Source organism: Ursus americanus, chromosome 33 (assembly GCF_024610735.1).
Source record: "Ursus americanus isolate L20-20 chromosome 33, mUrsAme1.1.p, whole genome shotgun sequence".
Classification (NCBI taxonomy): Eukaryota; Metazoa; Chordata; class Mammalia; order Carnivora; family Ursidae; genus Ursus; species Ursus americanus.
In genome coordinates this window covers 29,655,467-29,677,401 of record NC_142159.1, presented here as the reverse complement: position 1 = coordinate 29,677,401, position 21,935 = coordinate 29,655,467, and the positions used below count along the sequence as shown (strand labels likewise).

The following is a 21,935-nucleotide window of genomic DNA, read 5'->3' as shown; positions in this document are numbered from 1 at the left end:
TTGAGTGCTCTGCTCCCGCCCCTCAAGTCACCGGCGACCCTTTCCCACTGTCCCCTAGACCAGCGGCTCTCGGACTCGCGTTCACCTCCGAAATACCCAGGGCTTGTTCGCACAGACTGCTGGAGTTTCGATTCCGTGAATGTGGGCTGGGGCACCCGAGATAGCTTGCATTTTCAACAGGTTCTCGGGGCGCTGCAGCGCAGGGGCCCCACCTGGGAAGCACGGTCCCCGGGGGCCCACTCCACCCAGGGGCCTGCGCTCTGGGCCGACCCGGCACCGCCTCTGGTTGCCGGGCAGAGCCGGGCCGCGCGCGCCTCCATTGGCCGCAGGTGGGCCGTGCCCCGCCCGACAGGTAGTCCGCCCCGCGCGGAGCCATTGGGTCGCCGCCGCGGGGACCCCCGGGGATTGGCCCAGGTAGTGGCCCCGCCTCGCCCTCATTGGCCGCAGGTGCCACCGCCCCCGCCCCGGGACCGCCCGTCCCGCCGATTGGCCGCCCGCTGGGCCTCGGGTCGGCCATGTTCGGACCACCCCCCCGCACCCCCGCCCCCAGGCCTGACACCGGGACTCCGTGCGCGCCCCTCGCGCGTCCCCGCTGGCCGTGTCCCCTGTCCCGCCCAGCCCGCCACCCAAGTTCCGCGGAGTTGGCCGGACCCACGCCTCTGAGTCCCGGCGCCGCGTGCGCCCTTCCGCGTTGCGCCGCCGGCCCCACCTGGCGCCCCGGCCGGCCGCTGGGTCCCCGCGCCATGGCCCGAGCGCCCAGGGCGCGGCGCTGACGGCGGCCGGCGGAGCTCGCCATGCCCAGCAGGACCGGCCCCAAGATGGACGGGAGCGGCTGCCGCGTCCGCCTGAAGGCGCACTACAGCGGGTGAGCGCGTTGCGCCCGACGGCGGGGCCGGCGGGCCGCGGGCAGAGCCGGGCGCGGGGAGACGGCCCGGACCGCGCCTGCCGTCGGGGACCGTGTCGCCGCCACTGCGGCGCGGGAGGGAGGGGACGGCGAGGCCCCTCCGGGCCCAGGGGCGCCCCGGGAGGTCCTGACGCGCCGTTGCCGTAGAGGCGGCCCGGGACGCGGCGGGCGCTCCAGGCGCCCTGGAACGTCACTCGCGGGAAAGCTCGCGGGGAGGGTGGAGTCGCTGGGTCCTCTGGCGCCCAGGCTCGGAGCGCTGCGGTTGCTAGCGGCTGCGCCGGTCCCTCCCCGCCCCGGCGGGGTTTTCCTCGGCTCGGACCCGCCGGAAGGGCGTTGCGGCTCGGGAGGCGCCCACAGCCTGGGGCACAGGACGGAGATATTGCCGGCAAAGTGGGCTGGACGTTAGGGCCACAGACCTGCAAGGGCTGAAGTTTTTGCCAAATGAAAACTGCCGGCAGAGTTTTAAAAATCAGGGTTTCCTAAACTTTTCCCAATTTACCCGGATAGAGGTTTCCATTTAAGAAAAGTTTAACGACCCAGGAGAAGGTTAGGTGCAGTGAGCAGCCCGCCGTTGCGCGAAGTGGGGCGGGGTGGGGGGGGGGGGTCCTTGTAAATCTTGGGACCGGGTCTTTCGGACTCTGATCAGCTCACGTCCGCGCGCGGCGCCCTGGACTCGACCTGCTCGCTGTAAAATGGGGCGAGCGGGCACCTCACAGGGGTCAGAGGCCGGGAGCGCTTGGCCCCACCCGGGGAGCACCGGGCACTTGGCTGCCGCGGGGCCGCCCGGCTGATGGTGGGGCGGTGCCCCGAGGCAGGATCCTGCCTCCGCCCTGAGCGCCGTGTAGACGTCTCTGCTGCTGCTTCTTTACCGGTGGTCTCCCCAGAGGTGCATCTCCTGGTGCATCCTCCAAGCTGAGGAGAGGCTTGGGGCTCTTGTCTTGGGGGGGGGGCACTTTGTTTGGGGTCTCAGGTCGGAACTGCCCTGTCCCTTCTGCCATCCTCATCTGGGTCACCTGGGAGCAGGATATGTGTGGGAGAGTTGGTGACCAGGCTCTAGGGAGGAATGATTTCTGGGGGAGGGACGGCCAGCCCACCAGAAGAGGTCTCGGAGTTCCGTCTTCTGGCCCAGAAGGGTGGTTTGCCTATGTAAAACCAGTTCTCAGAGTCATCAGAGGGCCAGAACATCTTGGCTTGCTGGTCGGTGAACTGTGTGGAAGGCCTGTCACCATATCAGAGACAGTCCTCTTCCCATCCAGGAATCGTGGGATTGAGCAATAAGCCACTTTGTGAAAAATCAGAGTTGATCCTCAGAGGAAGTCCACACCCCAGCAGCCCAGGTTGGGTGGGGACTGGATCCCCGCCCCCCAGCCTGCCCCCAGACTGGGTTCAAGTAGGCACCTTCAGGCACTGAGGGGAGGGATGGAGGCAGGCAAGACGGGACTTGGGCAGAGTTCACTGGAGCCCTTGGGAGTTCTGGACTGAGCCACCGATGCCCCCGTCCCCGCCCCTGACTTTGGCCCCTGGAGAGTGCTTTGGTTACCGCCAGTAATGTGACCTCTTGAGTCTAGTTTCCCCTGGCTGATGAGGCCCCCACTCATCCTGTTCCTCCCATTCCCTACCTCCTCTCCTCTCTCTCCCCTTCCCTCCACCCCTTTCCCCCTTCCTTTCATTCTCCTCTCCCCACCCTTCCCCTGCCCCTTCCCCTCTTCCTCCTCTTCCTCCCACACTCTTCCTTTGTCCCAATGTGGTACTGTCCTCTTTTCTGCCTCAGGCCGCACTGAGGTTCCTGCCCTGCCCCAGCTCCTCACTCCCTCCCACTGCCTCTGCCCTGGTCCCTCTCCCATGCGACTTCAAACCTCGCCCTCTGAGTGGGGAGGGGTGGGCCTCAGTGCAGCCATGATGTTGGTTCTGGAAAGCACCCACCAAGATCAGAGCCCGAGTATCCAAACCACAAGGGCCCAGGTGGAATTCTGTCTCCGGATGGGGCTGTGCTGCCGCCTGGCCGCTGGGAGGTGGCTCTCAGGCAGCAGGGCTGCAGCTGAGGGTCAGGCCCATTGCAGTGCCATTCTGAGAAATAGGGGGCCCCCAGCTTGACCTTTGGAGGATGTGCTGACACTGGGGTCTAGCTAGGTCCCCACGGCGTCCAGCAGCACCTGTGTTTTGAGGGGATTTCTGGGTGATGCACACTGGAGTTAGAGACCCCACTTTGCCAGGTTGAGTCCCAGATGCCCACTTCTCTGAGCTCACGTCACAACCATGCGGGGTCTTGCCTCCCTCCAGCTCAGGCCTGGGCTACTGTTCGCACCGTCAGCTTTGGCGGGAAGGTCTGATGAGCCAGCGGGCTGATCTGAACACACCGTCCACCCGCCCTGCAGCCCTCCTATGTGACCTTTTGAATTTGAACCTGGTGCCTGAGCAAGTGCTCGCCCGGCTTCCACTGTCCCTTTCTGATATCCCTGCCTCATTCTTACCTGCCCCCCCCCCCCATTTAGGCACATCCAGGTGCAGGATAGATCTTTCCTTTCTGTGCAGGGGCATTCATGGTAGTCATTAAAAAACAAGACTGTGGTCAGTGGTTCTGTGGGGGGGGGGGGTGTAATATTTTGTTTGGGAAAATTTTCATTTATGTAATCAATAACTCAGTTAATCAGTATTTAATTTGATTTAAATGTGCTCCTTGGTGAAACATGTGCATCCTCTTTGCCCAGGGACATCCTGATCACCAGCCTAGACGCAGCGATGACCTTCGAGGAGCTCTGTAAGGAAGTGAGAGAGATGTGCAGTCTCCACCAGGGGCACCCGCTCACCCTGAAGTGGGTGGACAGTGAAGGTAGCGCCCTTGGTCTTATGTCCGGCGGACTGTAAATCTCTAAGTCTTCCGTGTGCAGGAAGTTAGATCAGCCCCTCCGTGGGGAGATTTAAAACTAGGGGATTAAGCTAGTTAATAGCCATCGTCCCCCGCAGGGATGCTGGAAATCACTTCCTCAAGAGGCCGGTCAAAAAGGAAGCTGGGTTTGGGGGTTGGGGAAGGGCAGACTGGGAGGGGGCTGCAGGGGTCTCCCTGTCCCCACCTGGGGCCAGCCCTTGCCCTCCTTCCCTGTTCTTCCTCTCTCCTGTTCTGGGCTTTCCAGTGGGTGATTTGGAAGGATAAGTTCTTTTTTATTTTCATCTTCTCAGGGAGAGCTGGAGGGTAAGTAGCTAGGGCCCCATAGTGTCCTTCCCCCTCCCGTTCCTTCCCCGTCTCCATCCTTCTCTCTCTCAGTCAGACACACATCTGAGAAAGCTGGGGGGTGGGGATGCAGTCCAGCTGCCAGCTGAGGACACAGGGGAGCAGCAGCGTCAGCCCCCTGGGGCATTGGTGCTGTGCGGTTCTATATTCCTATCCAGGATGGGGGCAGGGAGCCTTTTCTTTCATCTAGGACTAACCTAGGAAGAATGTCCTTAATCCTGTCCAAGCCATGAGAGTTAGCACGGTTTACATCTGCAGGTGGACTTCTCAGGGCTCATTCTGGGGAGCTGCCGGTTCTGATGTGGGCCCCTGGTCCTGCTCGCTATTCTTGGGTCTCCCAGCTCTGCAAGGGGTGGCTGGACAGGAGCAGCCAGGCTTTGCCCTTCCCAACCTGAGTTGGACCACTTTGCCTCAGGCCTGCGGTGGCCTCAGTGATGTCTCTTGCCCCACCTAGGTGACCCCTGCACCGTGTCCTCCCAGATGGAGCTGGAGGAGGCCTTCCGCCTGGCCTGTCAGCGCAGGGATGAAGGGCTCATCATTCACGGTCAGTGGCAGTTGGAGGGGTGGGGTGGTCCCACTGTGGTCTGGGGAGACGGAAGCCTAGCATGGTTTCCAGACAGCCTAGGGGACTAGAAAACATGAAGGATCATGGTTTAAAATCTTGGGATTCCAGAGAATTTAAGGATGTTGAATACAGTGCAGTTTGGGTTTGTTTTTTCTTTTACATCTTATTAACCCAAATAAAAATTGCCGTAGCTGGTAAAGAGTCATAAAAGCCCTTTCTCACTGGACACAGGGGCCTGGGTTCTGGTTGCCGGTCCTCATTGTCCCCGTTCCCGGGAGGCCGACATCACTGGGTGCATCAGAAGCCTGGGCTCTCTCACCGGTCTCCACCTTTTTGGAAGCTGAAAGGGTCCCGGCCCAGAGCGTATAAGGGCAGGTGGAAGGGGGGCCGTGCATAGTACAGTCAGGGTGGACGAGACCTGCCCTGTACCTGTCTCCTGGCTCACAGCTGTCCTCAGCTTGAAGCTCGGAGCTGTGTTATAGATTGAGTCACGGGAAATACGAATTATTACGATTTCAATATAGTCTGAATTGGGGGTTTCAGGCTGCCCCCCAACACTCTTGGGGTCCTGTGGGGTGTCTGAGCATGGTTCCGACCAGCCCCGTCTGCATTCTCTCTGTGCGGCCTAGACTCTCAGCCGGGCGGGTGGGCAGGGACGGCGGGGCCCAAGCTTGACGCCGCTGGGACCGGAGCTCCCAACCAGCGGTGTTCTGTGGGACAGTCGTTGTCCCTGGTGCGGGGCTAGGAGCCGGTTGCAGGGTCCAGCTTCTGCAGCTCTGTGTGTGAACGGGGTTTGCAGCGAGAGCCCCGGCCCTGCCGGCGTCTGATCACGGTGCCGAGCCTCTCAACACTGCCGGCTGCTTTCAAAAGCCGGTGTTGTTTTCTAGATAAGGAAGTGGTTTCTTCAGCTAAGTTGTAATACTTTTTAAGCTTCTTTTTTAATAATCTGTGAGGGAAACCCAGGGTCTATTTTAAGATATTTAATTTTGAACTCCACCTTGAGTGCGAAATAGAATCCGGTGTTTCGAAGTCCATTTCGAAGCAGGCGCAGCTCCTAACTTTCTGTGTTAATTTACGGCTGCGAGTCAGGAGGGTTCCTGGGGCAGCTGTTGTCTAGGCCCCCACACTGCTTTGCCCCCCAGAGTTTTTTAGTGCACTTGGAAGTCCTTTAGAAGTCCATTTTGACGTTGGTGTCCTTGGGCTTCCGTGCTTTTGCCACAGTGGGTGTCTCGTCGGGGTAGGTTGGTCAGCAGCGTGGGCTTCGTGTGAAAGCTCGTCTGGTCAGCCTGACTCGGCGCAGGACCTTCCACAGGACGCGCTGAGTGACCGACTGCTCTTTCTCTCCCTCTGTCCAGTGTTCCCCAGCATCCCCGAGCAGCCAGGCATGCCTTGTCCGGGAGAAGACAGTGAGTACTGCCGTTTTCCTATGACGCGTGTTGCACGTTGCCGCTTGAGTTCTTGATCCTTGCTGTCAGGACGGTGGAGACGGGTGCCTTTTGTGGGCCACGGCTTAGGAACGGTTATCCTCGCGAAGCGACTAAAGGCAGAGTGAGTGGTTGATGTGCCCTCATGTGGGGTTTTCGCGGGTGCGCCCGCCTTGGCCTGTGTGTGTTCCGGCTGGCAGGTGCTGCCCTCAGACGCTGCTGGGTCCATTGGCGCCGTAAGGGGAAGTGCAGGAAGTGCCTTGATCTCCCCAAGTAGGGAGGGCCCGGCTGGGACAGCTGGAGACCTGGTCGTTTACGCTCTCCGCAGTCCTAGTGGCCCCCAGGGATGCCGTGGGAGCATCCTTTTCATCTCCCCGTGGGTCTGTTGAGATGGGATGAAGTCCCAGGAGCAGTGGGTCCAGAACAGAGCTTCTGATCTTGTCCCGGGGACCGTCGGAGCCCGAGCAGGTCAGAGCCGTTCTGCTCACTCTGTCCTTGAGGGCAGAGCACCCATGTGGGGCATAAATTGCTCACCAGCCACCCAGACCCTCCTCTGGCCTGGGGCTGTGCCGTCTCGGGCAGAGGCCGTGCCAAGATCGTGTCACTCACTGGGCCCCTGGGGAGATGGTAAGTGGGCAGCTGTGTGCATCAGTCTTGGGTTTAGGAAAGCAGGGGGGCTGAAGATAGATTTGGGGGCCCTTAGCATATAGGAGAGGGTGGCTGGGAGTGGCCTGGCCTTGTAGCTCCCAAGGAACACACGGACCCTGAAGGAACAGCCAGCAAGGCCGTGGGGCCATGTAGACCGTGGCGTCCTGGCCACAGTGAAGCAGGTGGTCTGATGAGGCCAGAACGCCGGGGCTGCCTGCATCTGCCGCCACGGCCAGCTGATAGGGCGGTGGACACGAGGGGGGTTTCGGGGAGAGTGCAAGGAGGCACATATCCTTCACTTAGTCCTGCTTGTGCCTCCGCACAAGGCAGTGCTTGGGCTCGGTACCCCCCACCCAGCCCCAGGACGTCCTAGCTGGGAGGCAGATGACAGGCCAGATAAATACGTAAATGCTCCGAGTCAGACAGTGATCAGTGTCGCCCAGGTAGCCATGTAGCCCGAGGTGGGGGGGGGGGGTGGAGGCTGGGAGGGGCCTGCTGGTGGACAGTTGGAGGCCAGGAAGCTGCACTGAGGGGCTGTCCCGTGGGAAAGAACGTTCTAGCAGTGGCCCTTCCGGGGAAGTGGAGGCCAGTGGGGCCCACCCGGGCGAGGGCAGAGGACGCTTGTGTGCTTGTATGGCTTTGCTGAGCGTGGGACTTGGGAGCTGCCGGGATGTGGGTCGGGAGAGGTTTATGAGGTGGGACATGCAGGGTCCCTGCCACAGGTGGAAGTGGGAGTGGCTGGCCAGTGATGGTGTCACTGTGGGGGAATGTAGGGAATGTGAACTTCAAGAAAGCACCGTCCTGGGCTGTTCCGCTGCCGGCGGGTCCTCGAGATGCTTACCAGGGGCGGCTCTGTGGCTTTGAAGACCACTCAGAGAGTTGTTGATCATTCCACCAGCCCTTGGGAGCGCCAGGTCCCAGGGAGGGGCTGAGGGTGGTTGACGTGTCTCTCCCTGCCCACGATCCCTGCTCCACACGTCGGCACCCGAACACCAGGCACACAGGAGAAGGGCGGCCTCATCTCTCTGGCCAGGGGTGTGTGAGGAGAACGCCTGCCTCACGAGGGGCCTCCGGGGTTCCTGGGCTCTTGGAGTGTAGGTGTTTTCCCCTGTATTTTACTCTTCTGCTTAATTTTAACGTCCCCACGGTGGACAGGGTGTGCTGTGTGTTTTTGGTGCCTGTGTGGGCATTCATGTTCAAGTTTTCTTGGCCTCGAGCAGCATGCCTGATGCCAGGGGAGCAAGAAGGGTCGGACAGGTGCCATGTGAATGGCGCCCTTGAGCTGTGTCAGGACCGCATGAAGCGGGCCGGATGGACTGGCAGACTGTGGCCAGAGATGGACAGGCAGCAGGAATGCGGTCCCGTGGTGGCACCTGGGCACATCCAGCTGGAAGGGCCACCTTACACCACCTGGACCCGTGTCCCCTTTCAGTTGAACACCTTCTAGCACCTTCTGTTCAGGTCGTGAATCTGGATTTCATCGGTTCTATAGACCGATTGTGTAAAGTGGGGCACATGGGCGGCTCCGTCAGTTGAGCGTCTGACTCTTGATTTCGTCTTAGGTCATGATTTTGGGGTCATGGGATCGAGCCCCAAGACAGGCTCTGTGCTCAGCGGGGAGTCTGCTTGGGATTCTCCCTCTGCCCCTCCCCCGTGTGCATGTGCACATGTGTGCACGCTTGCATGTGTGCGCATTCTCTCTCTCTCTGGAATAAATAAATAAATCTTTAAACAAATTGTGTAAAGTACAGGTAACATAAAATGTGCTATTTTAACCACTATGTGGTGAATGATTCTGTGGCATTTAGTATACTCGGTGCTGTGCAAGCCCTCTACCTACTTCCGGAACCGTTCCGGAAGGTCAGCAGCCATCCCCACTCATCCTCCGCCCAGCCCCCGACCGTCCCTGTGGATTTACCTGGTTGGACTCTATCACAGAATCATGCGGCATGTGGTATTTTGTAATTGGGTTCTTTTACTCAGCACGATGTTTTCGAAGTTCATGCCTGTTACAGCGTGTGTCAAAACGACATTCCTTTCTTTTCCCAATTTTTTACTGTGGTAAATTACATACAACGTAAAACTTACCATCTTGACCATTTTTGAGTGTGCGGTTCACTGATGTGAATACGTTCACGTTGTCGTTCAGCCGCGACCATCCGCCTCCTGAACCTTTCTCATCTTATGAAATCGCAGCTCTGTCCCCATTCAACAGGAACCCCCAGCCCCTGGCTCCCACCCTTCCACTTTCTGTTCGGTGATTCTGACTTCTCTGAGTGCTTCTGAGTACCTCGTATAAACGGAATTGAACAGGATTTGTCTTTTGTGACTGGTTGTTTTACTCAGCATGCTGTCCTCCAGGCTCATCGGTGTCGAAGTGGACGTCGGGGTTTCCTTGTTTCTAAGGCTGAGTAGTAAGTATTCCGTTGTATGGACAGATCGCATTTGGTTTGTGCTGCCGTGAACATGGGTGTGCAGATATCTCTTCGAGAGCTGCCTTCCACTTTTGGGGGGTGTAGACTCACAAGTGCATCCGCTGCACTGTATGTAACTCTGTTTGACTTTTCAAGGAGCCTCCGCACTGTCTCCCATAGTGGCTGCTCCAGTTTGCATTCCTACCAACAGTGCGTGGGGTTCCCGATTTCCCCACATCCTCGTCTACACCTGTAGTTTTCCTGCCATCCCCGTGGGTGTGAGGCGGTCTCCCATTGTAGTGCTGATTTGCATCTCCCTGATGCTCCTTGAGCGTCTTTTCCCAGGCTTATTCCATTGTTATGTCTTCTTTGGAGAAATGTCTGTTCAAGTCCTTCACCCATTTTTGAGTTGGGTTGTTAATTTTTTTGTTGCTGGGTTTTGGGAGTCTTCTTTCTACCCAGGGTTTTAGTCCCTTATCAGCTATATGGTTTGCAAATATTTTCTCTCATCCTGTGGGTTGCTGTTTTCCTCTGTGGATCGTGTCCCTTGATGCACAGAATTTTTAAATTTTCATGTGGTCCAATTTGTGTGTTTTTGTTTTTGTTGCCTGTGGTGTCACATCTAGGAAATCACTGTCAAATACAATGTGGTCAAGTTTTATCCTGTATTTTCTTCTAAGAGTTTTATAATTTTAGGCTTTACATTTAGGTTTTTGATGCATTTTGGGTTAATTTTTGTATATGGTGTGAGGTAAGGGTCCAACTTCATTCTTTTGCATGTGGATATCAAGTTTTCCCAGCGCCGTTTGTTGAAAAAACCAACCTTTCACTATCAAATGATCTTAGCCCTCTTGTCAAGAGTCATCAGACACCACGGGAGGGTTGGTTTCTGGGCTCTCTATTCTCTTGGACTTCATGTCTGTTTTTATGCCAACATCACATTTTTTTGGTTACTGTAGTAAGTTTTGAAATGAGGGAGTGTGAGGCCTCCAGTTTTGTTCTTTTTCAATATGGTTTGGCTGTTCTGGGTCCCTTGAGATGGTTTTTAGGATGGGTATTTCTATTTCTGCAAAACATGTCATTGGGATTTTGATAAGGATTGCATGGAATGTGTAGGTTGGTTTGGGTGGTATTAACATGATGACAGCATTAAGCATTCTAACCCATACACATGGGACGTCTTAATTTTGTCACATTTAATTTCTTTCAGCACTGTTTTGTAGTTTTCAGTGTGCAAGTCTTTCACCTCCTTGGTAGGCTTATTCTTAAGTATTTTATTCTTGATGCTATTATAAAATGGAACTGTTTTTTTTTTTTAAGATTTTATTTATTTATTTGACAGAGAGAGAGTGAGAGAGGGAACACAAGCAGGGGGAGTGGGAGAGGGAGAAACAGGCTTCCCGCCGAGCAGGGAGCTTGATATGGGGCTGAATCCCAGGACCCTGGGATCACAACCTGAGCCAAAGGCAGACCCTTAACGACTGATCCACCCAGGCGTCCCCAGACCTGTTTTCTTAATTTCTTTTTTGGATTGTTCATTGCTTGTGTATAAAAATGCAACTGAGTTTTGTGTGTTGGCTTTACATCCCATTTTACTGAACTTGTTGATTAGTTCTGACAGCTTTTTTGTGAAATTATTAGGGGTTTCTCTATCGTCTGCAAACAGAGATCATGTTACTTACCCCTTTCCAATTTATGTGCTCTGATTATTTTTTTTCTTGCCTAATTGCTCCTGCTAAGACTTCCACTACTGTGTTGAATAGAAGAGTGGGCGTCCTTGTGTTGTTCATGATCTTGGAGGACGAGCTTTCAATCTTTCACCACCCCGTGAGATGTTTGCTGGGGGTTTTTCATATTTGGCTTTTACTCTGTTGAGGTAGTTTTCATCTGTGTTATAATGAGACATGTATATGGTGTTTGTCCCCGGTTTCTGTCAAAGCTCCTAAATCCCTTTAAGTCTCCTGAGTGGTGGGAGTGTCTTTTATCATTCATTGAAAGTTCCTCTGGCATACACTTGATTTATGCTAATGAGGTGATTTAGGGTGGGGCCTCTGGATAGCCTCAGGATGGGGTGGTGACAAGAAAGACCTTGTGGCTGGAGGATTGGAGTTTCCAACCCTCCCCTCCGACCTCTGGGGAGGAGAGAGGGGCTGCAGGTTGAATCAATCAGGTCTATGAAACGAACCTCCATAAAACCCCAAAAGGAGGGTTCACAGAGCTTCTGGGTTCATGAACACATGGAGATGCGGGGAGAGTGGCTTGCCCAGGGAGCGCGAAAGCCCCATGCCCTTCCCCCATACCTTTCCCTAGGCGTCTCTTCCATCTGTCCCTGAGTTAATCCGGCCACTCTAGCAAATTAATCACACCCAGGAGGGGATTGTGGGGATGTCCAGTCTATAGCCATTCGGCCAGAAGCACAGGTGACAGTCTGGATTGGTGACTGGTATCTGAAGTGGGGGAGGAGGGTGGTCTTGTAGGACTGAGCCCTTCACCTGTGGGATCTGATGCTATCTTCAGGTAGATGCTGTCAGAACTGAGTTAATTGCGTGGTGGTATGGGGAGAAGGAGACGCATGGTGACTTATGTGCCTTGTTTGTTGAGTATTTTGTTTGTTTGGTTTGAAAGTTGAGGGACGCCTCCATTGGTTGAGCATCTGCCTTCGGCTCAGGTCATGATCCTGGGGTCCTGAGATCGAATCCTGCATCTGGCTCCCTGCTTCGTGGGGAGCCTGCTTCTCCCTTTCCCTCTGCCCCCTGCTTGTGCTCTCTCTCTCTGACAAATAAATAAATAAAATCTTAAAAAAAAAAAAGTCGAGTAACTTTTTGTCAAAAGGATGTGGAACTCAGTTGTAGTCGGAAACTCTGTCATTTAGAAATTCTGCAGCAACTTTTGCCTTAGCTCTTCTAACACTTTTAGGCCTAAATAAAAACTGCCTATTTGTGTGTTTGTTTTTATTTTGATCTTTTTTTTTAAGACTTTATTTAAATAATCTGTCATAGAGAGAGAGCGCGCTCGCACAAACGGGGCAGAGGGAGAGAGAGAGAAGCAGGCTCCCTGCTGAGCAAGGATCCCTATGTGGGACTTGATCCAAGGACCCTGGGAGCATGACCTGAGCCAAAGGCAGCCGCTCAACGGACTGAGCCACCCAGGCGCCCGTGCTTGTCTGTTTTTAGAGAGAGCACACTCATATGAGCAGTGTGGAGGGACGGAGGGAGAGGAAGAGAGAATCCCAAGCAGGCTTCATGCCCAGTGCAGAGCCCGACTTGGGGCTTGATGTCATGACCCTGAGATCAAGACCTGAGCTGAAATCCAGAGTCGGACGCCCAACCGAATGAGGCACCTGGGCCCCAAAAACTTCCTATTTAGATTGGAAACAGGAGTGTCCATTTCTGTAATGTGAACCTGTCTCAACCCAGACAACTAGTCTGGTCTCCAATGGCTAGAACTTCACGTGTGCCTAACAGAGACTGGAGAGGTTCAGTGTTTAGCTGGAAGTCAGGCTGTGTGAAAGGCCCAGGTCGCTCGAGGAATTCGTTACATGGTTCCAGTGTCCCCACAGCTCCATCAGCAACCCTTTGTCAGCCAGCATTTCCTCTGTCCTCCCTTCTTCTCTGGCTCCTCACCCTCCGCCATGTTGGTCTCCCCCTTGTTTAGTGCGTGTTTTTATCATGAAAGGATTTTCAACTTCTCAGATACCTTTTTGGCGATGACGTGTGGTTTTCTCCTCCATTCTGCTCATGTGTATTGCATTGAGGGGTTGTCGTCTTGGGGCCATGTTTGCATTCCAGGGGGCAGATCCGGGTTGGTCCTGGGGTGGATCAGTTCTCACTTTGGCATCAGCGATCATAGGACTATTGGTCTATCGATAGTTTTCCCTTCCTGTGTTGTCTCTACCTCGCTTTGGTATCGGGTTATGCTGGCCTCCTAGAACGAGTGAGGAGAGTTCCCTCCTCTTCAGTGTTTTGGAAAAGTTTGAGAAGGATGATGTTAGTTCTTTAAACGTTTGGTAGAATTCGCCAGTGAAACCGTCTGGTCGGTGATTTTCTTTCTCGGGAGATCTTTGATTACTGATTCAATCTCTACTAATTATAGGTCTGTTTATATTTCCTATTTCTTCGTAATTTAGGCTGGGCAGGTTTTGTGTTTCTGGGAGTTTGCTCATTCCCCCTAGGCTGTCCAGTGTGTTGGCGGGCAGTTCACAAGCTGTCTTGCAATCCTTTTATTTCTATGGAATCAGTGGTAGGAATTGTACCACTTTAATTTCTGAGTTCAGTAATTTGAGTCTTTTTTCTTTCTTAGTCCGTGTGGCTAAAAGTTTGTCCATTTTCTTGATCTTTTCAAATAACTAACTTTTGGTTTCATTGATTTTCCCCCCTCTGCTTCTATATTTCCCGTTTTGTGGATCTCTGCTCTAACCCTGATGTCTCCTGCCTCCTGCTGGCTTTGGGTTAGTCTGTTCTACTTTCCCAGTCCTTAGGTCACGGAGTTGGCTGGCTGGCCACCGGTAGTGGTTGAGGTCGTGGTTCACAGGTTGGCTGTCACAGCCGCGTGGCCCCACACCCCATGTCTCTGAGTGTTCTATCTCCCTTGTGATTTCTCCTTGGATCCATTGGTTGTTCAAGACTCGTTTAATTTGTAGACGTTGGTGACTTGTCCAGTTTTCCTTCTGTGATTCATGTCTAACTTCATCCTGCTGTGGTCAGAGAAGACACTTTGTATGTTTCTCTTTTAAAATCCCCTGAGACTTGCAGCCACAGTGTGCCCTGTCCTGGAGGATGTCTGGTGAGCTCCCGGGAAGAACGCACACGCGTGCGGCTGTCGGGCGGGGTGTCCCGCGTGCGGCTGTCGGGCGGTGTGTCCCGCGTGGCTCCGTCGGGTGGTGTCGGTTTATTGTGCAAAGCCCTCTCTTTCCTTAGTCTCTTCTGTCTGGTCGTTCCTTCCTGTTTATGACTGAATCCTATTTCATTGCGTGGCTTTCCTGCAGTTTCTTATCCCTTTGTGTGCGGATGGACACGTGGCGTTTCCACCTTCTGGCCTTGGTGACTCATGCTGCTGTGGCGATCACGTGCAGGTTCTGGGGTTCGAAGGTACTAAACCGGGAGTCTTGTTCTGGCCACACCACTAACCAGTTTTATATGTTGAGGCATCATCCGAGTAAACTGTCAGCAGGGCCCCATGAGGGTCACGCCTTCAAAGGGAGCCTGACTTCAGTCCAGTTCTGGGCCCTGTGCGGGCTGCCCTCCGTGGGCCGCGTGTTGCCTGTCAGGTGCGAGTGGCAGAGGTGAACGTGCTGTAGAGGTTTGGCTGGGAGGCCGGGCTCCCTGCTGTCATCAGCAAGGGCCCCATAGGAGCCGAGAGATGGAGGAGGGTCTCTCCCACCACGTGGCAGCATATTTCTAGGGTGTTCCCGGGACAGGTATGTGGCATGATAAGGAATTGACAGTCCTGGCGGTTTGGTGGGCCACGGCTCTGTGGGGAAAGGTGGGCTGGCCGCTGAGGTCCCTGTGGGGACCCGCAGTGTGGCAAGCCTGTGGTGGCTCCAAGCGTAGGAATAACGTGGCGGCTCTGGTCTGAGGGAGGCGTGTCTGCTGGCTGCCGGCAGAGTGCACCAGGCAGCCCAAGGCCCAGAGCAGCATGGACGGCAGCACAGAAGGGCTCTGTGGCCTCACGGTCGCCTCCAGGCCACGGGTGCCTTGGGCCTTAACTCCCTGTGTTTCTCCCCGTGTGCTCGGTCGGCCACCCCCATCCTCATGCTGGACTGGCTCTGTGGGGGCACCGGTGCCGGCTGTGGGCATCTTCCAAACCCTCCTCTGTCACGTGCCTTTTCGTGCCTCTGGTCACACGGAAACGTTAATCTTTGAGTTTTGCATGTTCAAATCTGTTGATATTTTCCTTTCTGGCTACCCCAAAGGGTAGAAAAATTTTGTTTCTTGCATTTTGGTCTTTGATGCATCTGGAATGTGAGTCTGTGTCTGGGATAGTGTTGGCCTGGGTGTCTGGTGGGACACGTATCTGTCGTGAGTGGTCAGCGCTCTTGGGCTGCAGTCGCAGCAAAGCCAGGTCTTCGTGCTCGGCCGGAGGTTCCGGGAGCCTGAGTTTCTTCACCTGTAAGATGCAGCAGGTGCCTTACTTGCGGGCGGTGGGGACGTCAATCATGCACTGCACATGCCTGGGCCATGGCTCCTGAGCAGTCCCCATCACCGGGGTGTCACCAGGTGGAGGGGGTGGGGCTGGTCCAGGGAGGGAGGGGCGCAGGGAGAGGCAGCAGTCTGAGCGTGAGGCGTCTGTCCTCCGAGAGAGGATGCCTTCCGACTCTGCTCCTGGTGGTGGACGCAGGCCCGTGTTGGCACTTCCCTCCAACTCCACTCCTCTGTCTTCACACAGCTCCTCCCCCGTGTGTGTCTGTGACTCCCTTTCTTGCCTGTAAAATGGGGTTAATGGGACCGTATATAAAGTAGTGTTTGCAAGGGGCTCCTGGGGGGCCCAGTCGGTTCAGCGTCCAACTCTTGATTTCAGCTCAGGTCATGATCTCAGGGTTGTGAGATCGAGCCCTGTGTCAGGCTCCATGCTCAGCGTAGAGTCTGCTGGAGATTCTCTGTGTCTGTCCCTCCCCAGTGCCCTCTCCCCACCACTCATGCGTGTGTGCTCATTCTCTCTCTCTCTCTCAAATAAATAAAATAAAATAAAATAAAATAAAATAAAATAAAATAAAATAAAGTAAACCCTAAAAAGCTCACAGTGTTTACAAAAGCGCCGAGCACCAGCCCTTCTACGGAGCAGGTGGCTAGTAAGGGGCTGCTGGTGGCACTAACAGGGTGGCAGACTTCAACACGATTAATAAGACGGGTCCCCACCTTGGCAGTGAGAGCAGCTCCTGCTACCTGGTGCTTCTAAGTGGGGCTTCCTGGAGGAGGAGGAGTCTCGCAGGACTTGCCACATGGAGCTGGACCCTGCAGCCACTCTCCGTCGTCAGGCAGGGGTGTCTCTGCCATGCCGCCCACAGGCTCTGGGGACCCTTGTGTGTGGCTGCTGGCCCTGGCAGTGTGCGTCTGGGCAGGGGCCCCAGTGGGACAGGGTGGTCCCGAGAGCTGGTTCCCACCGGGTCAGGCCCCCTTGGCCTCCCTGTGGCCTGTGGCGGAGACCCGGGCCACCTGCCCGGGAAAGGGTGATTGCACTAAGGCTGAGCAGGGGCAGAGTGGAGCTGGTCCTGATTCGGCTGGACTTCTGGGTCCTGAGGGTCCATGGAGAATATACAAATCTGGGGGTTTCGGTAGCAGAAGACCCTGTCTTCAAAGCCAGCAGTGTCCCACAAGGCCACTGAGACCTGGCACACCCTGTGCTCTGTCACTGATCCTGGCCTGTCACGCACCTGAGATGTCCCTGGATAGGCCACTGGCTGAGGGGGCGGCACCCGCTGCAGCCTGCCCCCTGGGGAGAGGCGTCCCACGTTCTGAGGAGCTGGCAACACCAGCACTCCACGGTGGCCTGTCTTGTCACCCAGGGTGGCTGTGGTGGTGGGTTCTGGGGCTGGACCCCCTGTGGTCAGAGGGAGGTTGTCCCTGGGTGAGGACCCCGAGAAGTGGGCCCCTGTCCGGCTGTGTGGTGTCAGGCAGGTGGGTGTGGCCCCCTGTGCTTCCTTTCCCTGTGAAGGGGTCTATAGTAATGGCCACCTCTCAGGGTTGCGTGAGCATTCACAGAGCGTAAGGGCTCCAGGAACACGCTAAGTAAGGCCCAGTAAGGCCAGCTCGCCCCCACCCCCAGCTGGTCAGGAGTGCTGAAGCCCCCGAGTTGTCATCTGCAGGAGGGGGAGGAAGTAAGCAGAGCCCCGGGGGGTGTGGGCTCTGGATTGACCAGTTGGTGGAGCAAGGACTTGGGGGCCAAAGCCCTCGGGAGCATCCTCCAGGCCCCAGGTGGGCGGGTTACTTCGGAATCCTTCTGAAATACATCTGTTTGCCCCTCGTGTTTATAGGTATGTCCGTTGTCTTATTAAAAATCCAGTTTCATTCAGCTTTGTCTCAAATTACTTGCAACAAACTGGAAAAGCTAGTTATCCACCGAAAATAGGCTTCCATTAAAATTAGCAGTCTGCCAGTGGAGCCTGGGTTTTCTAGAGTTCTCTGAAGCTGGGTGTCTTGGTCTGGATTGGAAGCGCACATGCTTGGCTGGAGGACGAGGGCTGTACCATGAAGCTGTGGGCTGAGGGTGAGGTTGTGGGTGAGTCTTGACAGTGGACTTGGGAGACGTTTGCATTTCCCATTGAGCCCACTGTAGACATGGTGGTTGAGTTATTTCATGATTCCGTAGTCTTAGTCAGGGGTCTGCAGGCTTCCTGGAAAGGCTCAGGTGGTAAATGTGAGGTCCGTGCTGTGGCAGCCTGGCTACCGTAGTCAAACAAATGAGCCGTGATGGACTTTATTTACGGGCGCTGAAATTTGTGAAATTTGTGTTGCGTGTGATTTCCACGTGTCTCGAGAAATTACAAGCCATCCTTACCGTGTTGCTCTGAGCACTGAGCCCTGCTATTCACCAGCCTCTTTTCCAGTGGCAGACACTTGGGCCATTGGCCTCGAGTGGCACCTCTAAGTGTTAAGTTCACGAGGCACACAGTGGATGAAATGTCCGGGCACGGCTGGTTGGCTGCCGGGTGATTGGAGCTCCAAAGTGACTTCAGGCCCCACCTGAACACCTGAAGGAGCTGGGGTTCGAACCCAGAGTTTTGGCCCCGAGTCTGTGACATGCACAGGAGTGAGTATGGATCTGGGAGCCTGGTGTCTGCTGAGAAGTGATGGGCGGGGGTGGCTCAGGCCAGGAGTGGGCGTCTCCCAGGCCCACGGTGTGCTGATCTCAGTGTGTGTTTGCTGGAGGGGGGGGAGAGGTTTGCCTGACTTCCCAGGCCCCCTGGACCTCTTCGGGTCAGTGCAGGTCTGGCACCTCCAGGGAGCCTGGATGAACTCCCCGGCCTAGGCTGCTGGCATCTTTTTCCTGGGTGTTTTTTGAAATTGGAGGGAATTGGGGTTGGGCTCCCATCTAGCCACAATGGCCCGATCCATGGCTTCTGCCCTCCCTCCCCTCCCAGGCCACGGCACCCAGGCCTCGGAGCCCCTGAGCATTCGCACGGGAGCCTTCACGGCCTCTGTGGACACGGGCCGGAGGTCACTTGCAGTCAGGTGGCTGCGCGTCCTCGCACCCCGCCCGGGGGCCTGATCGGGGGGCCCGGCCAGCTGGGCTCCGTCCCCACGGACGCTGCCTTCGAGAGGCTCTCGGGCTGAGCCGTCCTCCTTTGGGCCGCTGCCCCGCGTTCTCTTTCAGGACCGTCCTAATGCAGAGATGCTTGTTTTCATGTGACGTCAGCTCCTTGGTATCCAGGCCGTGTTTTAGTTGGTGCCTCAGCTGCCGGCTCCAGCTTCCCAGGGGAGCCGGGTACCACCCGGCCTGGAGACATGAGGAGGCAGGGATGTGAGAGGCGGGGGACGGGCCGGCCAGCCTTCCTTTAAATATCTGCTCCTCGCCTGTGAGCGCACCCTGCCCATTGTGGGTCCGCGGGGAGCGGAGGGCAGCGTTGGCGCACTGAAGGGAAGGAAGATGCCTCCCTTCACGCCCACCGCTCCGTAGAGCATAAAGAACCCTGTGCTGAGCAGGCGGGAGAAGAAAGCCCGGTGAGTAATGCACATCGCTCGTGCCTTCCCGGCGCTGCAGGCCGTGTGCACGGCGGTGCTGCCCGGCGGCTGGGTCCGGGGCAGCGGCCTGGCCCGCAGCCTCGGCGCTGCACAGATGTTCCAGGCACGGGCGCCCGTGCGGCCAGCCTGGGGCAGGGATGCGACCGCGAGGCTCTGAGCCGCGGAGGGGGGTGGGGGCAGAGCAGAGAGAGGCTCTTGTTTCTGAGGTGACAGATTTTTAGCAAAACAGGCCCCGGAGGAGCACGCCCCACGAGCGGTGCGGCCGATGCGGGGGTGCCGGAAGGAAATGCATCCCCGGACAGCGAGGCCTGTCAGCGCGGCCGGGCAGCCCCGGGACAGACGGTCTCCTGCTGCTCCGGCAGCCCGGCGTGGGGGCTCTGGCGGAGGGCAGTGTGGCTGCGGCGCGTGCTGGTACGGGGGGAATGTGCGGTCCACCGCGGCCCGCGTGAACGTGCGTGTGCCCTGCTCGCTCCTCAGTCTGCATTGCTGCGAGCCGGGGGTCCGTGATGCTGGAGGCTGGAGCCCCCGGCCACGAGGCTGGCGGTGGCGGCCAGCACCTGCTTCCCTGCACCGAGCTCCGCAGAGCTGCTCCCGCTCTGCGTGCCTCTGCCAGTCCTGGCCCCGTGTTTGCGTTGACGACAGCGTCGTGTCGGAGTCTGGGTGGCACGGCCGGTGTTGACGTGCCCAGCTCACTCTGCCGGGGTCCTCGGGTGTCGGCGATGAGCGTGGTGCCGGCGTCCGGTTTTCCGTTCTGAGATGGTCGGAGGTAGACCCAGATGCGCCTGGGGGCTGCTCGGTGGCTGGTGGGGATGTGGGAACGTGGGTGTTTTCTGACATCCATTTTGCAAGGTGTTTTTGTAAAAAACAACCCCAGCAGGCACCCCCCAGCCCCAGGCTGGCGGGGAGCTGATGGCCTGGGTGGACGGGCTGCTGGGGAGGATGGCCCCTTGTGTGGATGGTGCTGGGGTGACGGGGAGGCCTCGGAGGAGCCTGCCCCTCCCCCAGGAGCAGGAGGGACCGTCGGCCGCTCAGTGCCGCCAGCCCGGGTCGCAGGGGTAACTCGTTAGTTTTGGATCCTAGAATTATGAAATTCAGGGTGTGTTGATGGGTGCGTGGGAGAGGAGAGAAGCAGGGGTGTTGGCTCACGTGTGTGCTTGCCAATGAGGAGAAATTAGCTGTGTCATAGTTTCTTGGGATGTCTGGGACATCTTGGCCTCTTTCCTTCCGTGTGGTCACGCGCTGCCGGTGAGCGGCCGATGTGAACCCTCCCGGGGCTGCTACGCTGCCAGGGGGACCCGACGAGCGGGCCGGAGCAGGTGCTCCTGGGCCCCGGGACCTCGGCGGGGTAGAGTCAGAGCCACGAGTGGGGTCAGCTGGGGGAGCGCATCCCCCAAAAAGCCCCACGGTGTGTTGCTGCTGTCAGGTGGGGCTGTGGCCCTGTGTCACCCACGTCTGTGTCCCAGTCGGATCCGCGTGCAGTCTCCTGTTCCTCCCGTGTTGGTGCATCAGCCACCAGCACGGTGCCTCACAAAGTTCAGAGCCGCTGACGGTTACGTAAGGAGTTCTAGGTGCTGTGTGCCCAACTCTGAGGTCCTGCTAACCTTCCAGACATCACCCCCAGGGCTGCCTGTTAACCGGTCGGTCACACAGAGCCGCTAAGAGCCTTGGGTGGTTCCGTCCTCCTGTGGACGCCACCGTCACCCTGTCCGTCGGTGTCAACGTGGTGGGGACTTGGGGGTGTCTGTGGTTGCAGGGGAGACTCCCTGCTCCAGAAGCCCCCCCACATTTCTGTCTCGTTCCCTCTGCTGTTTGGGTGGTGGCGAGGGCTACATCTTGTCTGCTGGGTGTTTCTGACCACCCAGATGTTACAGAGCAGAGCCGTGGAGGTCAAACCATTGGGTCGAAGCTCAGGTCAGCAGGTGCCTGCGGTCAGGCTCCAAAGTCCTGAGGATCCAAAGATGAGGCAGCAGCTGTTTCCTTTACTGACCGGGAGCCGTTTCGGGGAGGCGCTGAGCCGGAGGCTGTGCTGGGGTGAGGGGGTCAGCCCCGAAGGCTGCTCTCCAGAGCCAGGCCAGGCCCACTGAGGGCAAACCTCCATTCCAGGTCTGATGTGTCTTTGGTGTTTATACTCAGAGGATGTAACCTTCTGTGGCTCCCCGTCCTCGCTTGTGGCAAAAGAGGAGTTGAGGGGCTGGGGTCTGGGCAGGTCTGGTCTGTCTTGCCGAATCCCTGCTGCCACTGGGCCTTTGCTTGTGCTGTTTCCTTTGCTCTTGCGGGGTAAATGGCCCTTGGGGTCACTGCTCCCACAACCACTACTCCATGAGAGTTAGATGGGCCTTGCGTGCCCTCGCAGGCCCCCGACTCCTGGCCCTCTGTAAGTGTGTGTTGCTTCATGGGAGGAGCAGAAAAGCTCTTTCCGAGGTAAGCTGTCTGAACCAATCGCTTGTCCAATGTTCAGATTGCTTTTGGTAGTAAAGGTACAGCACGGAAGACGGCTCTGCTAAACCCCCACAGGTGTATTTGGAATAGCAGCTGATTTTTAGGGTCCTCCTAAGCAGGTGGAGTAGCGCACCTCATCTATGACTGGTGTCTTTTCCCTTTTCTGTCTCGGAGGCCTCCAGGCCAACCCAGCCGATCCCACCCCACCCCGGTGGCTGGACTGTGAGCCCGCGGGCGGGTCTGCCGTTCCGAGCGAGGTTCAAAACCGGGCAAGGCGGGAGAGCCGCGTTGGTAACTAACCAATCCTCTTCCAGAGGTTATTCCAAAGGAGCGTAAGCACAGTCAGACGGCTGACGCAGCTTCACGTCGGTGCGCGTGCTTGCTGGGTGAACAGGATGTTGTACCCCCAGTGTCCGTGCATGGAGGGGACCCCGATTTATGTTTTATTGCTCAGCTTGGTGGTTTGAATGTGTCTAGTTTTTTTTTTTTTTAAGTTTGCTTCTTTTTTAAGCTGCTTCTATGGGAAATTTAAAAAGATTTGATTTGTAACGAGATGGAGCCTCGTTGCGTGTGTGGGGAAAGTGGGTGGTCGGTGCCCACCAGGGCTGTCTCTTCTCTCAGCCCCTGGTGGCCCC

The 21,935-nt window shown here is 56.7% G+C and overlaps 1 protein-coding gene across 1 annotated transcript in view; it reads left to right on the top strand.

The window, feature by feature from the left end:
- The first annotated feature begins 563 nt into the window (after nt 1–563).
- Nucleotides 564–21,935, top strand: part of PRKCZ (protein kinase C zeta) — a 100,651-nt gene continuing 79,279 nt past the window's right edge. Inside the window, exons 1-4 of the mRNA XM_045803458.2 lie at nt 564–865; nt 3,613–3,734; nt 4,588–4,677; nt 6,054–6,104. Of these exons, the coding sequence (XP_045659414.1) occupies nt 795–865; nt 3,613–3,734; nt 4,588–4,677; nt 6,054–6,104 (334 nt within the window). The 5' untranslated portion in view covers nt 564–794. The remainder of the gene's footprint in view (nt 866–3,612; nt 3,735–4,587; nt 4,678–6,053; nt 6,105–21,935) is intronic.